The sequence below is a fragment of the Andrena cerasifolii genome, chromosome 5 (assembly GCF_050908995.1).
Source record: "Andrena cerasifolii isolate SP2316 chromosome 5, iyAndCera1_principal, whole genome shotgun sequence".
NCBI classification, from domain to species: Eukaryota; Metazoa; Arthropoda; class Insecta; order Hymenoptera; family Andrenidae; genus Andrena; species Andrena cerasifolii.
Window position 1 is genome coordinate 7,384,159 of NC_135122.1, and position 19,893 is coordinate 7,404,051.

The following is a 19,893-nucleotide window of genomic DNA, read 5'->3' on the forward strand; positions in this document are numbered from 1 at the left end:
CTCGGCAATCATTTAAAGGCGCGTTTAATGAATCGTCATACCTGATTTGAATGGGAGATTTGGCAACATTCCACCGAATGCTGATTGGCTGCGTAACACCCTGGCGGTAAGAGCATGGAACTAGCATCGACACATTCACGGCATAAATATCGGGCGCAACACGTGAATAATACTTAAATTGAAGAAAACCGCGATAAGAGAGTTTAACAGAAAAATCGAGAAATCGTTTCCATAGCTTTCCTGTAAATTTAGCAGACGATTTTCAACGACATTTGCGGGAAAGTCATCGGCGCATCTTGGGATAAGCTGTAGCCCTCGGTCAACGACAGGAACTCGTCAGAATGCAACCGAATATAATTATTCTAACTTGTTTATGTTTGTCGCCGGTAATTCTCGGCGACAACGAAAAAAATGAGACGACATTTGTGCCCACTCGCGAATGGCAGACAGTGAAAAAGGGTAAGTAGAACCTTATCTAATTCCGTGCGTACCGTAAGTTTCGGGACTACTTTTTACGCAATTGATTGTGCTCTTCCTAAGACCACGTCAGTCAAATTTCACATTACACATTTCTTAGAGACACGAATCCGTCACTTTCGCAACGCAGCTTAATTGCAATATTACCACTCCCGCAAAAAAATTGTCGAAAACGTTTTCGATTTATCGTACTTCGAAATATCCTAAATATATTGAAGTATGCTGTGTCGTAAATCGTATACAACAGTGACGTACACAGAATTTTATTTAAAGGTGCTAACGGATAGGTACACAGTCAATTTTATAATTTAATTGTTTATTTGTCGAGAAATGTAATTCGCGCCCTTGTTGCATCAGCAATAAGGTTAATCTTCCTTTAGGTACACCCATACCTAAGGGGCTACACGTGCGGCACAATTTTCAAACTGGGGTAACGGAGGCCAAGCTGATGGATAACGAGGACGTGGATGAGAAAGAATCTGAAATTGCGAACAGTTCTCGTTCAAATTCTTTAACATTACATCCGGACAAAGTGGTCGCCAATGCGCAAGCAGCTGCCGCTATTGCACAGAAGTCTTACTTGTTCAGCCATCAGATAAAAGATTTAAAAGCCAGGCTGATGAAAATTATGTCAGACGAGGCGGAAGCCGCCGCAGAGTTAAATGTAACTTTTACCTTTGTTGGATATATAACACGTTAAAGAACGCTTCCTACACCCAAATCTTACATTTTTAGGACGAGCATGCCCAGCAGGTGAAGCAGAAGTTCCGGGACTACGAGACCCTGAAGAAAGAGTTTCAGGCAATGGACATAGATATCACAACTGATTCCGAATTACTAACTAATTACTTCCAAAAGTTCCAAACTCATAGGAATGGAGTCGCTATGGGGACATTGACTGTTTTAGAAGTGGAAGAAATTTTGAATATCCTGTACAATCTGGAATATTTGCTACATCATGTTGACAATGCCAAAGTATTCGCTGACATGCAGGGGTACGTATCAGAATAATTCCTTCGTGCAAGAAAATCATTAGGGAGAGAATTTTAATTAAAGATGTCTTTTAACTACAGTATGAGTAAAATTGTCTCTCCGTGTCTGAACGGAACGAACAGTGAAATAAAAGCCGAGGCGCTAAGGCTTCTCGGCGCTGCAGTTCAATCTAATCCTAAAGTCCAACTGGAGGCATTGCAGAACGATTTTGTTCAAAAGCTTCTGCACATATTGGTCACCAATACTAAAATGGAAGTGAGGTCGAGATGTCTATTTGCTCTGAGTGCCTTAATAAGACAATTTCCGGCGGCACAGAAGGTGTGGATAGATCACGGCGGAGTAGAAATATTTGGGAAGATTCTGCTCGATGATCAGCTACAAGTACAAATGAAAGTTATGAAGTTGATAAATGATCTAATTATCGAGAGGCAAAACTTGCAAGAAGTCGCCGATACCGAACAGTTGAAGGTGAAAACGGAAGCGTACGCTGTTGCAAATATTGAACAGAAATTATTAACGTACGATTACTGCAAGCATTTAAGCAACCTATTGGCGAAAACATTTAAAGATGAACTTAATAATCAATATAGAACCGACAACTACGAGTTCCTTGAAACTATTTCGGAAAGCATGATTACCATTGTTCCTGTTTGTAAAGACCAGTTTAGAGAAAACAAAGACGCATTGCTTCCTGTGATTCAACGTTTATTGAATTTCTATCAGAACTCGGAGCCCGTTGTCGAACAAGACGAGAACGAGGTTTTGAATAACCTTGTTCTGTTAATCGAGAAACTTCAAACAGTCGTTTCCGAAATTCCTCACGACGAATTATAGGTGAAGAGAGAGATTAAATAGGCGAGATTAAACGTTTGCAAGGAAGAAGCTCCAGGATTTTAGTTTTCGTTGTGAAGTCTCTTATTTATGTTTGTATAAAAGTCTTATGTATAATGGAACTCTTCCTCGCACGGGTACGCCGAGTATCCATTACTATTCCAAAAAAACTTGTTACTGGATGTATCTTTGGTAACGAGTATTGTTATTCTTTGAGTAACAATTTAATCATTGATTTCAGCTGAAACGGTACTTAGTCATTTGTAAATAGATTACTATAAAGTGTGATGAATTTTTCTAATGCGTGCATGCATAAGTGTATCATAAGTCGAGCGGGGTGTGAAGCGTCGTGTAATGTCTGTGCATATAACTAGCGTGTATGATGTTTGAGTTTACCTATCCCTACTAATATAGCGGACAAATGTTGTTACGTTTCTTGTGTTTTAAGATGGTCGTTTAATAAATTATTTTGTACCATTTACACTGCCGCCGTTTTGCTCGGAAAGAAAATGGTACCCAAACACCAAGAGCTGTGTTACAGAATAACATACTTTATTTACAAATTATAATGATTACATATGAACAATCTGCTCGTATAGTCGTAGTTCATAAAAAATATACTCGCCAAATCGCTGATCGCGAATCGGCCTCGTAAGTTTTAGGACTTTCTATTTACACGAGAAAGGTGCTCATGCATCGTGTTTCATTTTATCTTGTTTAGGTGAAGGAATACCTTGTTTTTCTTTTAAGTACAAGGATTGTGTTTAGTTTTGTGCGATTTATAAAATATGCACTTTTTAGAGAGGGACACATGAGCCTATGGGGGGAAAAAAGAGATGGACTCTTCCTCTTACGTCGGTGTATCGACTAATCTCGCAGCCTTTCTAAAATCTATTAGTTTTACATAATCTCCCAAGTTTCTTTTTATTAAACACAGTGATTCTATATCTACATACCAATTTTACAGACTTTACAAAACATTTGCTTGCGAACTGTTGCCCTCGTAATCTGATATATAAATTTTGTTTCTTTATCTTTTAGTCATTTCTTTCTTTCATGCTGTTTCCATAGACAAACGGATAAGTTCGATACGTTATTTACAACAAACTGTAGGAACTGAAAATATACATCTATCGGAGCGCAGGCAACGAATAATATCGATGGCCGCGACCGAAAATACGCTTCATTTTCCGTGCTTAATATACAAACTCTTATTAATCTCAAAACTCTTCTCCTCTTTTCTTTAAACAGTAATCAAGGAAGCATAAACATTATGTACACGATGATTCGTTTCAGAACGTGAAAGTCATACGTCAATACTGGTTTCGCGTGTGCAACTTCTAGGCAACAAAGTTTTAAAAGCGATGATCTTATTAGAAACGGAATGATGCTTCCTGCGATTTATTCACTGATACTTTACAGAGGAACCACACGGACATTCGAGTATAAACTATGCCAGGTTTATAACAGTATCTCTTAAAGTATTCTTATAAATCGATAACCGCGAACTGGCAATAATACGATCCCCCAATAAACGATAGAAAAATATGAAAGCAATTCGTACAAATATTCCCCTTTCTTTATTTTTTGCGGTTTTTCTTCTTTTCGCTATCAGAGATACGTTAATCGTTTTTTTCGTAAAAAGAGATCGACGATCAAAGATGCATTTCACTGGAATGGAAATGAAACCGTCCACACAGTTGAGGACGATCACAAAGAAACTCGGAATCAGTATTAGACAGGATGAACAAAAATAAAATACCAGTCCTGTAATCCTTTCGAAAGTATAAACGACTGTATTACTCTTATTCCAAATCTAAATTCAACATAGAACGTTACGTAATCTGTAGGAGGGATATTCGTCAGTCGTCAATCGTCGTTCCTCGCTCCCTCACTCTCAACGTAGACCCATCATCTTCTATTGAGCAACAAGTACTATACACGGAATAACATCTTTATGGCAATCTCGAATTACTCATCTGACACGTACCGAGAGACGCTACCTAATATAAAAGAAAAAGATCCGATGCTCGGTACGCGTCAATGCAGTAGATCGACCGCTGAACTTAACGCTATCATGTAAAAAGAAAAACCCGAAACGATCTTAGTCGCAAAGAATCGTTAAAACCGCCATCACGGTGATGCCCAGGAGTAACGCGGCGACTTGCTTCAAGGATTCCTTGGGACTAGATTCTTTAAGCAGCTCAGGCAAGATGGTCACCATGCCAATGTGCAGGAAGCCACCAGCCGTGAAGGGTAATATCCAACATGTCTTCGCCCCTGGAAAAGCAACGATCTTCGATTAGAGTCTAGAACTCTGGAACCTACACGCGAGGATAAAGTTCACTCAAGCTTCAACCACTATGGTTACGAGCGCTACCCACCTACTTCACCGCCCGAGAACAACACCGCAGCCATGGCACCAAAAATGCCACCACTGGCGGTGAGAAGCTGCGCACGTGCAGCATCCCATCTGTTGAATCCACTGCGTAGCAGTATAGCGAAGTCCCCGACCTCGTGCGGTATCTCGTGTATGAGGATAGCAAAGGTGGTAAGCACTCCTAAACGGAGGGACACGAGGAAAGAGCCACCCACGGCCAGCCCATGAGTGAAGTTGTCAATGATGTTGGCTAGCAGATTCAGGTAACCAGTTATATGTCTCGGCTTCTGCTTCATGACGGGTTTTACGTCACCAGGAACATTGCTCGCGATCTGGTCCTTCTTCTCGAAGCTTCCCTTCGACAGTTCAGTAGAGAAGCCGTTCTTGGCCAGCTTCTTCAGGCAATCCTTTGCATCGTCCAGCGACAGACCTCCCCCCAAGGTGTTTGAGAATTTGTTACACATCAGCATCGGTTTGATACCGTTCACGACGAAACCGTTTTTGCGCGTGTCCTTGTAGCCGTTCGACATCTGCGAGTGATCGTTCTTCTCCAAAAAGGGCTGCAACCGCGAGGGCAATTTCTTACATAAATTCTGCCTCTTAGGGATGATTCTAAGGGAGCTCTTTCTCCCTCGGATGATAATTACCTCGTCGATGGTCTTCGAGAAGTCCGTCTTGGCGTAGCGCTTGGAGAATTCGTTTTTCAGGTTGTTACCAGTTAAAGGGATGCAGTTGTTGTTCTCCATTTCCTTCTCTTCTTCGACGCTCGCATTCTCACCCTTGTCCTCTATCGCGGACTCGTCGGCCACGGTGTCAGGCTCCCTTTCAAAGCTGAAGAGCTTCTCCACTATAACGAACACCAGGAAGCCACTGAGCACCCAGAGGCCGCATGCCATTGACGGATGACCGGCATCCGCTGCTGTAACAAAAATAGTTTCTCATTGACGAACTATTCCAGGTTTTCACGCGCCAGAGGCGATAAGAATAGGTGTTCCGCTTTCGGTTAAGGGGGAATTACACCATGAAGCTCGGAAAAGTGCATTTTTTTTAAATTTTTTATTAGATATCCATACTTCGCAGGGAAGTCATTGATATGGGGTTTAAATGTAAATGTAGTGGACAGTAGTTTAGATTTTTTGTGTGACAAAATATACAGTTTTAATCAAGTTATAGAGATATCAATGTCTTCCCTACGACGTATGGATATCTAACAAAAAATTAAAAAAAATTGCACTTTCCTCCGGGCTTCAGGGTGTCGTTCCCCCTTAAGCCGGCCAGGTATATGCTACATCTCCAGTGTTAACTGGAACGATTCACGAGCGCGAGAAGGTGGCTGGGAAATCGTAGGTGGACGGGGACCGAATAGGTTTAATTCAGGAGAAGACAGGCGGCAATTGAAATCCGCAACTGAAGCACAATGGGGTTCGGCACCGTCCCTTGAACCGTTCACAAAGCGGTCGACCGAGGTGGAGGACCGCTCGCTTCAAGCCTCGCTTAGCGGAGGATCCAACGCGACGAGTTGCAGCGTCGCTCAAATAGCGTGCAATTTAGACACGCGGGGTTCGATTAGAAAGGAATTCCAGCGCAATTCCGCGAAGCGATCGGGGCGGAATGAGAATTGATGAAGCTAGCTGGGACATGAATAATGGTAGCCGAAGAGTCAACAGCTTCGCGATGTTGGGACGGAGAAAGAAGGAGATCCTTTTTTCGCAGTTTTTAACCGAGGTTCTACCGCCCCGACAGTTTATCGGGCGATCTTCGGTTACGCGGCTCGAAATTCCAGCAAAAAAAAACGTGTGGATGTCGTCAGAGCATAATAAAAGCTATTACGAGGCTCGTAAAGCAAACCGGTGCGCCTCACGTGCCGCGACCGCACGAAGAAATTGTGGATGCCGCACGTGAAGCGCACATGCACTCTCGATTGAACGAACCCTGAAGAGAGAACGGTCGCGTTACACGCGTGCTCGATACCCAGGCATTATCTCATCTATATCTTAGACCGCGAACGAGCTCTGCAATCTCTGAACTCACGTTTCGCGCGATAAGTGGCTCGTTCGAAGTTGCATTGACCCTTCGGCTTACCCTTGTATGTACTTAGCATCGCGATTTGCGCTGCACCATTAAACCGTATGCAAAGAACTATGACCCATCGATCATTCCAGGCTTCGTCATTCACGTGAAAGTCTTTTCAGAAAGCAGAAACTGATTAGGGTAGGTGTACCGTTGGTGGCCATTGCACTGTTTTTGGCCATGTGCATAATCATCTTATTTTTAAACTGCTTGCAGATCATTATTCTGTGGAGAATTTCACACCATAAATATTTTGTTTAGTATACCGTCAGATATATAAGGCTACATTTATTGCTCACACGAAAAAGTATTATATTTTTTAAGAAGTGGCCAAAACTGGTACAATACCTTAAAGTCGCCACAAACGGTGCATCTACCCTACCCCCTGAAGTTACGCAGAATGGGCAGTTCAAGGGTTCTCGAAAAGCAAGGAACGCTAGCAAATGGAGAATTTAATTTAAAGTGAATTGGAACAACAGTAGCGCGATTGTTCCTCTGCTTAATCTCGCGCGGGCCATGTCCACAATATTGCAGGCTAAGCCACCGGTTGCTGCTAATTTACTGCCATCTAGAATCTGCCTGGAGGCACAGTTCTGTTTGCCTTCGAACGCATCTCCTCGCGAAGGACCGCGACCTTCGATCAGCCACAGGGTCCTCCTCGTACCTGTTTTCACTGCGTAGCTGCCCCATGCTTCCGGTAGAAGGTGCATAAAAACGTCACCCAGAAGGCCGCCGACCGCGAAGCTCAATAGTATTCTCAGCGTGCCAGCGCTGTCTGCAACAGAAATGGGAACCGAGCGGTTAGAAAGGATCGGGTGTAACGTCCAAGCCGTGGAAAATCGGGCGAAGGGGTGCTTTCTTCTTAGTAGAAGAGATTAGAAAGTTAGCGGGGATGTAAAATGTCCCGTCTGTAGTCAGCCTTTACTACAGTATTATCAAGATTCATTAATAATTATTCTGAGAGAATATAGCGTGCAGTGGATGAATCTGGGGCTGGAGTGTAATAGCGAATTCGGTACCTCGCACTGACTCTGCACTGGTGTAAAAAAAAATGACGCGGATTACCTTGCTTTGTTTCTGATAGAAACGAAGATAGCTCTATACGAAACAACCAATTCAAGTAATTTGTTGGCACCAGTGCAGAGTCAGTGCGAGTTACCGAATTCGCTATAAATTGATTTGCCATTGAAATAGGAGTACAAGGATTTCCTATCTACTGAATCGGTACAATCTGTTCCGAAGGAGATTAGGAGACGTGGGCGTTGATGGAGCCGATCCAGATGCGCACCAATCGTTCGATCGAGAAGAAAACTCTTCTGGATGCTTTTGTTCTTGAACTTCGACCTACGCACGAGTCTCCCGCATTTAATACAAAAATATCGACGTAGGCGATAGGTTTCCTCCGCGTGCCCCGCGGCGATAAACTTGCGAAGCCAAATCGTGCGATCCTAACAATTTTACTCTCGATTGAGCCTCTCGCTGACCGCGTTAAAGTAATATTCAATCCGCCTGATATCTTCACCTCGCAGTCGAGTCATATTTCAATTGGTAGGCTTGCGCTTCGAAGATCGCATTTCTTCCCTTGCCAATGATCGATGATCATTTCCCAACGCGATCCACTTGGTAGAGAAACGCGAAGAACCAGCGTTCCGTTGCCACCATAGCTCGGCGCTGCTTATTTTCGTAATTCCCGTGATCTGCGTTCAATAAAGTAGCTCTTCCAATAACTTTCAACTGAAACGACCTCAACACGTAACAAGTTGATTCTTGACCGTAAAGAATTCCATCGTAGATGTTTATCGAAAGATTTTGTATCGCCTCCTAGATTAGATCGCCGCTGGCTGCGTCCACGGAGCTTCCAATTTATTATAAGTCGATATCTCTGTGGCAGATCGCGCGAGAATCCATCGAGGTCTACCTACTCGAGCAGTTTCGGCATTTGTAATAGCAACCTTACGATTAGGTCCCGTTACGTATTGTTACGCAAAAGCTCTGCTACCACTGTAACCGAAACGACTTGAGCGTAATCGTTTTGTTGCGGTCTTTCGGGATCGCGGATCAATTAATCACCCTGAAGGGACGTTCTAGAATTTTCGTGGGTGATTTCTGCGTTAGTCAGCCATTCGCTCTCTCCTCAAGATGATTGCTTGGCAGGCCTTGATCCACTCTTTGTAGAACGGATTATTAAGTGGACAGCATTAATAAGTGCGTAGATGCGCTGTCCGCAGAATACGACCTATCGGAACGTTTGATATTTTTATTTGCGATACGAATCTAGGAAGGAGATGATGTTTGGCCGATTTTAGTACAAAATTTCGTCCGTGGCTATTCGACTTCCTTTTTCACCTTGGGATCCAGTGTGTTATGTATCTACAGTACTTGTTAAGGGGCTGGTTAGCCGACTTATCGTTTCAGTTCTGCACGCAACGAGGTCAACGGACAATTAATTTATTTCTACCGGAGACAACGATCATCGAGCATCATTTCTATTACGATAATTGTTCGACCTGACACACGTTCCCGGTGCAACGACCTGCTACTGAAAAAACTATTGCCGCAATTTACACGCCACTTCTGCGAGCCTGCAGCATTTGCGACGCAAGAAGCTTTCGTCCCCTCGGCTCTTTTTCCTTCCCGACCGATTTATCTTGCGCTAGGCGGATGTAAAAAACAAATTATGATGCGCACGCGATCGTCACCGCGCAAACATCCAAGGAAATTGGAGCAGATAGAGTCATCACTCGTGAGCCTTCTTCTCGGAGTGATTCGAGGCGTTTCCATTCGCCAAGCCGTATATTTCGTAAAAGCAAAAGCATCTGCAATTGTTGCTATCTATCGTCAGAAGACAGAAACCTTTGGCTTCCGTAAAATTCGTTTCCAATCGTTGCAGAGTTCGTGCGAACCGAAAGTCAATGTTGTTCGATATGGATACCTACCCAGTATTATTAATATCGACGATAAGCAGAGTAGCAAATATATTTATCGCGAAAAGTCCGCCGGTCAAGCGTTAATAAAAGCTATATCATTTTTTCAACCTTTCGTCCCAGTGAATATATATATATATATATATATATATATATATATATATATATATATATATATAACTCGCGTGATCTAAAACGTTAATTAAGCTTTCGCACGTTTTTTTTTTCTTCACCGCCACTCGAACCTTGCACCGACCTCGCGCGATCGATAAATCGTGGATTCCTTTGAAACGGATCGATGTTTGCTGGTTGCACAAGCCCCGTGTTTGTTACAACCCGAATGACATTAATCGCTAACATTTACCCTAGCACTTGCACCGGAATTTCGGTGGGCCCGTGTCGCGCGCACGCCCCATCGCGATCGTTAAATGGACATTGCAACAGTCGACACAGAATTGCAACAGTGCGATTCCGCGGCGCGGCGAACAATAACTCATTACTAATAAAATTAGCGATAACAGGCGAGCGATAACCCTGTTACTGCGACGGAAAACCCGTTTTACTGTTCTGTTTACATGCACGAACGACCGGGTGACCGGTGTCAGGTTTCGCAGACATTTTTCCAAGTTACGCAACTTGTATAACGTTAAACATATTGCTCGTTTACGAGGCGGAAATTCTTTATGCAAAGACAGCGCGTCAACAGCTCCGTTTACGAGTACCGTTCACTCTCACGGTGCATTTCTGATTTTGCTGGGGGAAGCTGGTTTTAATTTCATGTGGCTGGACTTTTGAATCACCCTGTATACAAAGAAATCCATGGTTTAGGCGGGGAGCTTGTAAGAGTAAGGATCTATAAAGTACTCCTTGTGTTGTATCGAGTTGTACTTGGAATTTGCGTGCACTTTGATCGCTAGCATTTGAAACACCTTGTAGCTGGGAAACACAATGAGTCGAATCCACCGCGAAGGAACGGCGTCTGTAAACACGTGAACCGAGGAAACGAGTGTGTCACGCTGCGCGTGACCAATGATGAATCTGTGTTATCTTCTCTAACGGGCATCCAAAGTTGCATTATGCGATAGTAATGGGCAGGATCGTTAAAAGCAAGCGTTCAGCTGCTGAATTTTAGTTTCTGTGTCACACGGTGACTCGTTTCCCTCGGAATCAGCGCGTATCGCCAACCACCCTATGCGCTGCAATATATAGAACAATTTACTAATCATACGCTTTGTTTTTTTTCCTACATGATGAAACATTCCGATACGATTGCAAGTAGCAGTATCTCGGAATCAGACGTATAATTAACTGTACCTAACTGTTGCTCCTGCATTCGTCAGAATATATCAGTTCGCTTTGAATTTTCTTCTCGCCGTTGAGGAACTGGACTCCATGGAGCTATGAAATGTAAATATCTGTCGAAAATAGAATAAAAAGATGGTGGAAAGGGATGCTACGATTGATTCAAACTCAACGGGGCACTGAAAATTACTTTCCCTACGGCGAATCACTATCTCTTAAGGTCTGCGCACACATATCCGTGTCAGTTCCGTATCCGTCGTGCCAGCGGTAAGAAGAAGAGGCCCTCTACGCCGCTCTTCTGAGACGGAACGGATATGTGTGCGCAGACCTTTAAACGTAGTGGGCGGAACAAACTGATAAGTAGGTGGAGCAACTTGGATAGCCCCGCCCCCAGCGACCACTTGATTTTGTTTCAACTAACTGTGTATTAGATTTAATTTTAAATCTATTGCAATCCTATCGAAATATTAAAATTTCCACATCCTTTGCAAGGAGACATTCTCGATATCGATAACAAATTTAGCTGTTAATTAAGCTGATAAACCTCCGTTAATCCACCAACCTTATTTTAACATCTGAAATGTTAAGCATCTACTTCGCAACAACTAATCCATTGTAATAATTAATATAGTGCGCAATGTGGAGTAAGAGTTGCCTGGATGACAGTAGAATCGAGTCAGGAAGAAAGCACAATATTCTGCAGAACAAACAAACTCGATAACGTATCAAGATCGATTAATACAACTCCAGAACCAATTGTTTCCCTTATTTTTCATTGTTTCTTATCAGAAGCGCGTCACATCTGCCGGTAGTTGCGCAAGACAGCTCGTCATCCAGTTAATCTCGCATTTCTCTTAATCGGAGACATGAAGTGGCGCGATAAAAACCCAGCGTACAGCGATACAATAAAATTACAGGAAAATTCGAGATTTAATTACACGCTGCTAGATAACGTCCTACCTACCCGTCAACAACACGTGACAGATCCCTCTACAATATACATACTCGATCAAGCGCCGTGTTATCGATGCAACTCGTAGCCATTAATCTCGCGATGCAAACGCGCGAAGCAGCTCTGTTATCGACCCCCTCGCGTTCTCGTTGTTCCGTCGACTCCGCGAACTTTCTAAATAATTAGAGCCTTAACGATCTAGCACCTAACAGCTCACGAATGCTGCGCAGGACAGTGGAAAAAGTCGTTGGTAGATATCGTCCAAGATTCGTCGGCGTTTCGTCCACAGAATTTCGATATCAGCGGCGTGGCGAACTGTACGTAGGTAACTCAGTGCTCCTTTGCCATTCATAATTCCTGGCCTCGTACGTTCGAGTGATCTGGTAACGCAATCCCGCTGAACATGTGATACCAGTCGTAAAACGTGGCAGCGCGTCAGTCGGCTCGAAAATAGAAAAATCGATCCGGTGGCGTGCAAAAAGCATTCGCAGAAACCGTTTAAATGCAAAGTTGTGCGTGCAGCTGCCGATACCGGGATCGCTATCGCGGCGAGTTAAAGTCCCATGGATCCGTAATAGCGAGCGGATCCGGCAAGAAAGAAACGGCGAGCGCGCCTCCGCTCAACGACGCTCCTCGTGGGCGGAAACACCGAGAGAGAACAGGCTTGATAATGGTCTCATTCCGCGGCAATCGTTGGCGTGATAGGCCATGACAGAGCTGTGATCTAATGCCCGCCGTTTCGTCCCATTATTTCCAGAATCCTCCAGGGGAATCACGCGTTAACTAATTGTTCAACCTAGCCAGTGGTCGATCGTCTATTAAATAATTAACGGGTCAGTATAAATGAACGCCGCGAATTCTTCTCAAAGAAGAAGCTAGAGTCCATGGATTGTGAGGCAGAAGATTGATGGCATGGCAAGTAGACGAGGGTACACGTGGATCGTGTCTAGCTCGAGGAGAAATCTGCAGTGATTTGCAAACGAGAGTGCGGTCTGGCTGCACCGCGGGCAATTATCTTGCGCAATCTTGCACCATCGTTTTAGGGTTTCGTAATACACAACGGGGCATCTTTACACCGAACGTAACCGAAATATCAGGCAGAGGAGGAAAGAAGAAAGATCGAGGAGCCTGTTTTCGAAGGTCAACGCGGCGGACGCCAAACGCGACGCTCCAACTGAAGAATAAGCAAACGGACCCCGTTCGAGTGCCTCCACGAAAGGCTGGATTTGATTCGCAGAAGGAGAAACTTAATGAAACGGTAATGAACTGAGCGATACAGAAAATTAGTCGAGCCTACGGCGATTTACATCGAATACAGCCCCGACGACTTCGAATGCAATTTACCATTTAAATGACCTCTACTCACTATCGATCGCCCTTTAAAAGTAAATTCTAGAAGGCAACCCCTCCAATACTCCTGTTCCCTAAGAGATCGTTATAAAGCGTGGGTTACAGAACGACAGGGTGAAAGTGAACGTCGCGGTAAACGTATCGTAGGTGGGTTTTCAACGGCAGGATGAGAAATAGTGCAGCTAAAAGCTCGCAAAAGTGTATCGATTTGCTTCTGTTGCTTCAGCTCCAGGTGTAATCAGAAGTGGTGGCGTGAAAGCTAGGTGCTGCAGCTGCTTCTTTCGCCTCTGGATGCTAGATTCTACAGCCACGGCGAGGGGAGGCTCCCTTCGTAGAAGGGAGTTCTTGGATGGGCCCAACGGTTTGGAATGTCCTGATAAAGAGGAGTCGAGTTATTGCCCGACCACCAGCTCGCTGTTTCGCCTCGTATTCTGTGAACTGTACAGGGTGTTCCCGTGAATAATACAGTACACTTGTAATGCCAGTTGGCTGTTGAGCAAACTAAGAGTCAATGAGTTTAAGTGTACCAAGAACTACGACTTCTGTCTCCGCAAAGAGTGACCCAAAAAATAGCCTCTTTTTGGTCCCGCGATTTTGTAACTGAATTTTATGCGAAACGGTACCTTACGATGAGACATCAATCACGCGAAATTTTCAAGTTGAGGTGAAAATTATACTATACGCTTCGATGTACGGACTTTTATGTCAGTCCGATAATTTAAAGAATTATTTCCAGGGGTTTTGCTGACTGCTAACAACGAATTTGAACTTAGATTTTCAAAATTCACGTAAAAAAAAAATTAAAATCATGAAATATATATGACTGTGTAGTGGGTGCTTTTTCTAATATATCGCCATGTTGAATCGGCCATTGTGAATTTTGAAAAACTAAGTTCAAATTCGTTATTAGCAGTCAGCAAACCCCCTGGAAATAATTGTTTAAATTAACGCGTTAACGAATTTTCACTTCCTTGACCTTCCATATCTCGGAAACTAATTGTCAGCTCAACTCGAAAATTCGTTGTGATCGATGTCTCATCACAAGGTATCATTTGGCACAAAATTCCGTTAGAAAATCGTGGGACCAAAAAGAGGCTAAAAAGGCCTCATTTTTGGGTCACTCTTTCCTTTACGCTGCATTCCCTGCTCGTATAATTGATATTAGGTCGATTCCGCTTACGTAATATCCATTTCCATGTAAATATAGTAAACGAAATGTGTTTGCCGACCGCGTTGCTGGAGTTGCGGAATGCAACGATGCCCTTGAATTCCCCCGTATCGTTTAAAACCACGCTAGTCACGTGTACGTGTAAATTTCTCCCACGAACTGGCTGGAACTTTCCTTTATATTCTCCATCGTCTTCGATAAGCTTCACTTCATATTGGCTTTCAGGGTTTTCGTACAAGTATGGGGGGTTCGCGTGCTCTCGATGCATCTCTATAACATGCAGGATGCCTGAAGAAGCAACGTGCGAAATTTTCGCCAGGCAGCCGAGGTGCGAGGAAATCGAGAGAGAGAGAGCTTTCCCTTTCCGCCTCGGTGCAACGAAAGAACAAAGGAAGAAGGGACTGGAATGACGCAGAGGTGTTTCGCAACTGGATCGGGACACCCTGTGTATTTCCTTTTTATTCTTCTCTCGGTTGCATCTAAGCACCGGCTCGATCACGATGCATGCAGAATCGCATTTGCATTTCCTCCTTCTTCTTCAACGAATTCCATTGTCGCAACGCGTGCAGCCGAGAGCAAGTTCCACGACCTTGCTCGCGTCACATTGGCGCGGAGCCTGCATTCAGCGTTAACAAGAATGGCACTGATTCTGAGGATGCTTTACGCAGCTCGCAACAATGGGCCGCCCTGTTCTTACGCCGTGTGCACTACCCTGAAGCCTACCCACATTTTCAGGACTTCTGGGCGTAAATGAATAACGGAAGCCGTAAGGGCGGTGCACGTTGAATGCCGAGGGCTTGGGAACTCGGATTTAACTACCCCTAGCTGTTGGCACGGGATCAAAACGGGTCCCTGCTGTACTAGTTTTGAGGCAAGAATGCCATCCTAACTGTTTACGTTTTCATTGATATTTTGGTCGATGGTGCAAGCTCCTCCACCTGATTTCTTCATTCCGACTTGCAATTACTAGTTTGGCACAGCTATGAAGTGCCATTTTTATATCGCTTCCTCGAATGACGACGGGTCAGAAAGGTGTCGAACGACGATAGGAATATTTGGCTCGATTAGAGGCGTTTCCCTGTAGTGAACGAGAATACGCTTACAGGGAAGATGTTGGCGCGAAGAAGAAGCGAACGACGTATGTACGGGAAGCAATATGCGCAGTAGGAGCCATCCACGTGGCCGAGAACGTTTCTTTTTAAGCACCTAACAATTCTACCTGACGTAAGAACGCATCATTATTTCCATCCCGTTTTCTACTCCGATACTTATATTACTTGAGAAGCGTGGCAGCCTGTTATCGTGGACAAAATTCCAAGATTCGATGACCAAAAGGTCGAGGATATATAAAGGGTGATTCAAATTATTCAGCATATTATTTCTGATGATCGGGGCTCGAAGAGGACAAAGCTCTACGCTTTGGAAAGGCAATTTTTATACGAAGGTGAAATTGATTCGAGACAACTGTGCGTAACTAAGGCTAACTAGAAGATTCGGAAACTCTTCATTTTGCAAGTTTAAGCGGCAGTGTCGCAAATGTTGGTAACAATAGCGCGAGATGAAAGTAGCGCGTGACTTTGCCGTTCTAAAAAAGGATCGTATTCGATTGACCACAGATTTCTAGTGAAATCACGGTAGACGATCGCATCCTATTGCACAAGTATTATACCGAGAGTTTGCTACGAACTCTGCCCGCTTCAATCGAACGTCGACCAAACAGCATTAACGCGAACAGTTATATAATATCGTGAAAACGAAAACATTCCTCCGCGATGCAGATTGCCCGGTTAAATTTTTCACAAGAATGAGATTATGAGTTACGTTCGAACGAAGGGCAGGAATATGTATCGTTGGTCTACGACCAAAGGCACAGATATCCAAACGGATCGCTTACTTGGAAATATTTACCGATCAAACTTCTACGCAGAATTAACATTGTCCAACCGTGCCATTTTAAGACATATACAGAGACACTGTGACAGGAGAAAGTATCGACTGGCGAAACAAGGACACTTTAACTATAGAACGTAATTTGCATCGGTATTCGATACAGTTTGGCTTGTTGGTAAATCTACGTAGTAAGGAATATAATTCATTCGGAGATTAAATCAACGATAAAATCCGACTATCGCCGAAAGCAAATCACAATCTATACAGGCAATTATCCAGCAAGTGTTATCGTGTAGTTATCGCGAAGAAAGCCGATGTCTACTTGTCTATTCTGCGCATGCGCCGTAGCGCGTCGATTACCTCGCTCTCGCATATACTTTTTACGATATTTTTAGCACAGGTAATCGACATCTTTATTACTAAGATTAATCGAAGTCATCTCTCGATCGCGTCAGTCGAAAAAGAGAACGAACTTATCGAATAACTCTCCTAACGATGTTAATTCCATCGTACGTTATCTGCAGTTTGGTTTTCCCGCGCATAATTGGAACTCGGAACACTGAGCACGGGAATACGTCGAATTACAGGCAAATCTATACAAGATAATTTACCATGCGACTACGCCTTGGCTCTAAAAAATTGAAACACAAGTAACCAGTTAAACGCAGGCAGCTCGTCGAGAGATAGTGAATCGACCGATTGGATCACCTGTACTAACCTACCGTGAACTATTTCCCGCGTGCGCGGTTCAAACTGTACACATAACCTCCCATCGCGAGTGAGCAGTTCCAAAGAATCCCACGGCGTAGGAAACACCACGATCCCGCAGGAATCATGTATACAGCATAACAAGAGAGTTAGATTCAGTAGATGGTGGGTAGGTGCCGGTTTAAATAAATACGTTACCTCCAGTTTTCAAATCGGCACCTTCATCAATGGGAATGACCAGCAGGGGGAAGATACCGGTCAGCCCGATCATAGTGCTGCCCAGCAATGAGAACAGCCACGGAGTGTACTCGAAATACTCCGCCGCGGCTTCCCAGGGTGCCCACATATCATCCATGATCAGTTTATAGAGGAATCCAGCGGAGTCGGTGCAATTCTGTATGCACATGTTCGCCGCCATGTTTGTGCGTCTCGTGTATCGAACACTGCTTGTCAAAATCCTGTTCCTCTCTACCTCCTTCGAATGACCACTCCTATTAATATCGTTTTATCGTTGTCAAGATTGCCCGGTGTACGGACGAGTGAGAATTGTCGTGGATCTTTAGCATGTAAGAATACGTTTCTTCGGTGGTTCTGTTTACGCGAAAGATAATCTCTCTCCCTCTGGTTCTTTCTCTCTCTCTTTTTCGTTCCAGAGAACACCTTGAAAAGTTGCGTACCGTTATGCTCCTTGGTAAATTCCGGGATGACACTCACTGGCCAACCGTGTCTCGAGGAACAAAGGGTCGTGGCCCCGAGATAGATCGGCGGAGGAGGAAAAAGAACATAAAATCGCCGAGACAACGACTACCGAGCGACCGACTAGCCTACACTGAGGACTGAGTACGGACGCTACGAATCAGTCGGTCGCCGTCTCTACTGTCGTCGGTTTTGTCGATCAGATCAAGCCTCTTGTTATTCCATTCCGTCGCGATGCGGGGACGAGGGCATAGGTATCAGACCTGGTACGATGAATGCTCGGACGATGATCGTCGGGCAACGCGATCCACTCTCGCGTGACAGTCTTTTCCGTCCACTGTAGCACGCCTCCTCCTACTTATTCCTTTCCTCGTTCCTCGCCGCGTGACTTCTTCCTTCAATCGTTCGCGACTCGTGCTTTTCACGATGGTATCGCATACCACCGAAATAGGGCCACTACAGACTGACGTTAAAACACCACCCGCAGGGATTCAATGTCTCTGTTTTCCTCTGTACTTGCTCCACGATTGTTCCCAGAGTTCGATTGCTTTTACCGCCACAAATGATAAACACGGTTACACAACGACGCACAATGTATGACGCCGCGTGGCGAAGCCTCTGCCCTGCTAGGTTATGCTGTGCTTCGAGCTTCTCGCGTGTAGGACGCAACGATCGATTGTTAGAATGTCGTTATTAAATCGCGTTCTGTTCTTGCTGATATCTTTATTATTAGAGGAATAATGCGCAATAATATCCGCTCACCAAACCGACGCAACGGCTAATGCGCGTTGCGACGCAGGCGGCCCCTTTTATAACTACCAAACGCTGCGCGCAACTATCCTATACGCGCGACGCAGAGGGAAAGCGCGCAGGTCTCGAATGATGAAGGGAGACGGCCGAGCGAAGTGCAAAAGAGAGGAAGGGGAGAAGATAAGTAAGGCGGTGGTTGTGGTGGTGGTGGTGATGAACTTAAAGCGCAGCGATGTATAATTCAACATTGAGGCGATAAATTATTGTCTAGCGAGGAAAAGAAGGGGAGCTGATATTTTGAAAAAAAAACGAAAGAATACAACTTCCGTTGAGTATCGAAATCGATAAAGGCACTGATGCATCGTAGTTCTAATGAACACTTGAAGTTGCGCGCGGGTTACAGTGGAAATATTATCCACAGCTTAATTTTAATTTCATATTTTAACTCTTCGTTATGTAGACTCCAGCGTTATTTATCTCTTTTGCATCGATGCTTGATTATTGTTATCGACGTTCTTGTACATATTATCTGTATCAATGTCACCGAGCAACAGTGTGGAAGAGATAAAAAATTGAATTATCATCTAATTTGATAGACGATTGCAAATCGGAAACATAATTGACGCAATCCTATTGTTTTTATTAAACGATTTTATTCAGCTTCGATCTTCTGTTTGTTTCCTTTTGTCTTGTATGTTTGTATGGTTCAAATCTATATAGAAACTCAATTTTAACCCACATCCAACTATCCAATTGTCTTGAAACTTTACAGGCGTGCGTAGTTTGGATGACAATACAATATTTAAAAAAAAAAATTAACCCTGAGGGGGTGAAAAAATTACCCTGTCACCAATAAATACCCAGATAGCACAGGACGTTTTGAAAACGTCCACTTTACGTCCATTTTATGTCTGAACGTCCATGGCTTGATTTGTGAAAATAGACGGTTTTAAATCGTTTCCTGGACGTTTTTAAAACGTTTTCTGGACGTTTTATGGACGTGTTTTGCATACGTTTTAAAAACGTATTTTGCAGACGTTTTCAAAACGTCCAGAATACGCTTTGGTTACGTCCGAAACAGGCGATTGTAAGACGTTTTTAAAACGTTTTGGTTATGTCTAGAAGAAGCGTTTAAAATATATGTTTTTAAGACATCTGTGTGTTATTTTAGAGATTAGTTAAAGGAAACCACGGATTGTAACCGCTGTCTAAATAACCCAAACCATCCACGAAGTATGGATAGATCGAACACGTAAAGCCTAATTAGATCTCCATACATACAAATGTTTATGAATGCTTCCAGAAGAATGGAAAACAAAAAACAGATGCATTTGTTTAAATGTTTTTGACCGAATGTTTGCAAACAGTTTTTATACAGTTTTTATATTGTTTTCATTTAGTT

The 19,893-nt window shown here is 43.7% G+C and overlaps 2 protein-coding genes across 5 annotated transcripts; one reads left to right on the plus strand and one right to left on the minus strand.

Annotated features, from left to right (window-relative positions):
* Positions 1–121: 121 nt before the first annotated feature.
* On the plus strand, positions 122–4,321 carry Sil1 (Sil1 nucleotide exchange factor). 2 transcript variants are annotated; one of them, XM_076813327.1, is made up of 4 exons: positions 122–459; positions 858–1,141; positions 1,213–1,472; positions 1,551–4,321. In XM_076813327.1, exons 1-4 carry the CDS (start codon positions 342–344, stop codon positions 2,302–2,304), a joined length of 1,416 nt encoding a protein of 471 aa, XP_076669442.1. In that variant the 5' UTR covers positions 122–341; the 3' UTR covers positions 2,305–4,321. The 2 variants fall into 2 exon arrangements, with proteins under 2 accessions (XP_076669442.1, XP_076669443.1); XM_076813328.1 differs by lacking the exon at positions 122–459 and adding an exon at positions 524–750.
* On the minus strand, positions 2,833–18,515 carry Zip99c (Zinc transporter Zip99C). Of its 3 annotated transcripts, none has more exons than XM_076813326.1 (5): positions 17,244–18,515; positions 7,416–7,526; positions 5,329–5,597; positions 4,686–5,247; positions 2,833–4,581 (listed from the first exon to the last, which is right to left on the minus strand). In XM_076813326.1, the coding sequence occupies exons 1-5, from the start codon at positions 17,461–17,463 to the stop codon at positions 4,406–4,408; spliced, it is 1,338 nt and encodes a 445-aa protein (XP_076669441.1). In that variant the 5' UTR covers positions 17,464–18,515; the 3' UTR covers positions 2,833–4,405. The 3 variants fall into 3 exon arrangements, with proteins under 3 accessions (XP_076669441.1, XP_076669439.1, XP_076669440.1); XM_076813324.1 differs by having other exon boundaries at positions 4,686–5,241; positions 7,314–7,526; XM_076813325.1 differs by having other exon boundaries at positions 5,329–5,600; positions 17,244–18,514.
* Positions 18,516–19,893: the final 1,378 nt, after the last annotated feature.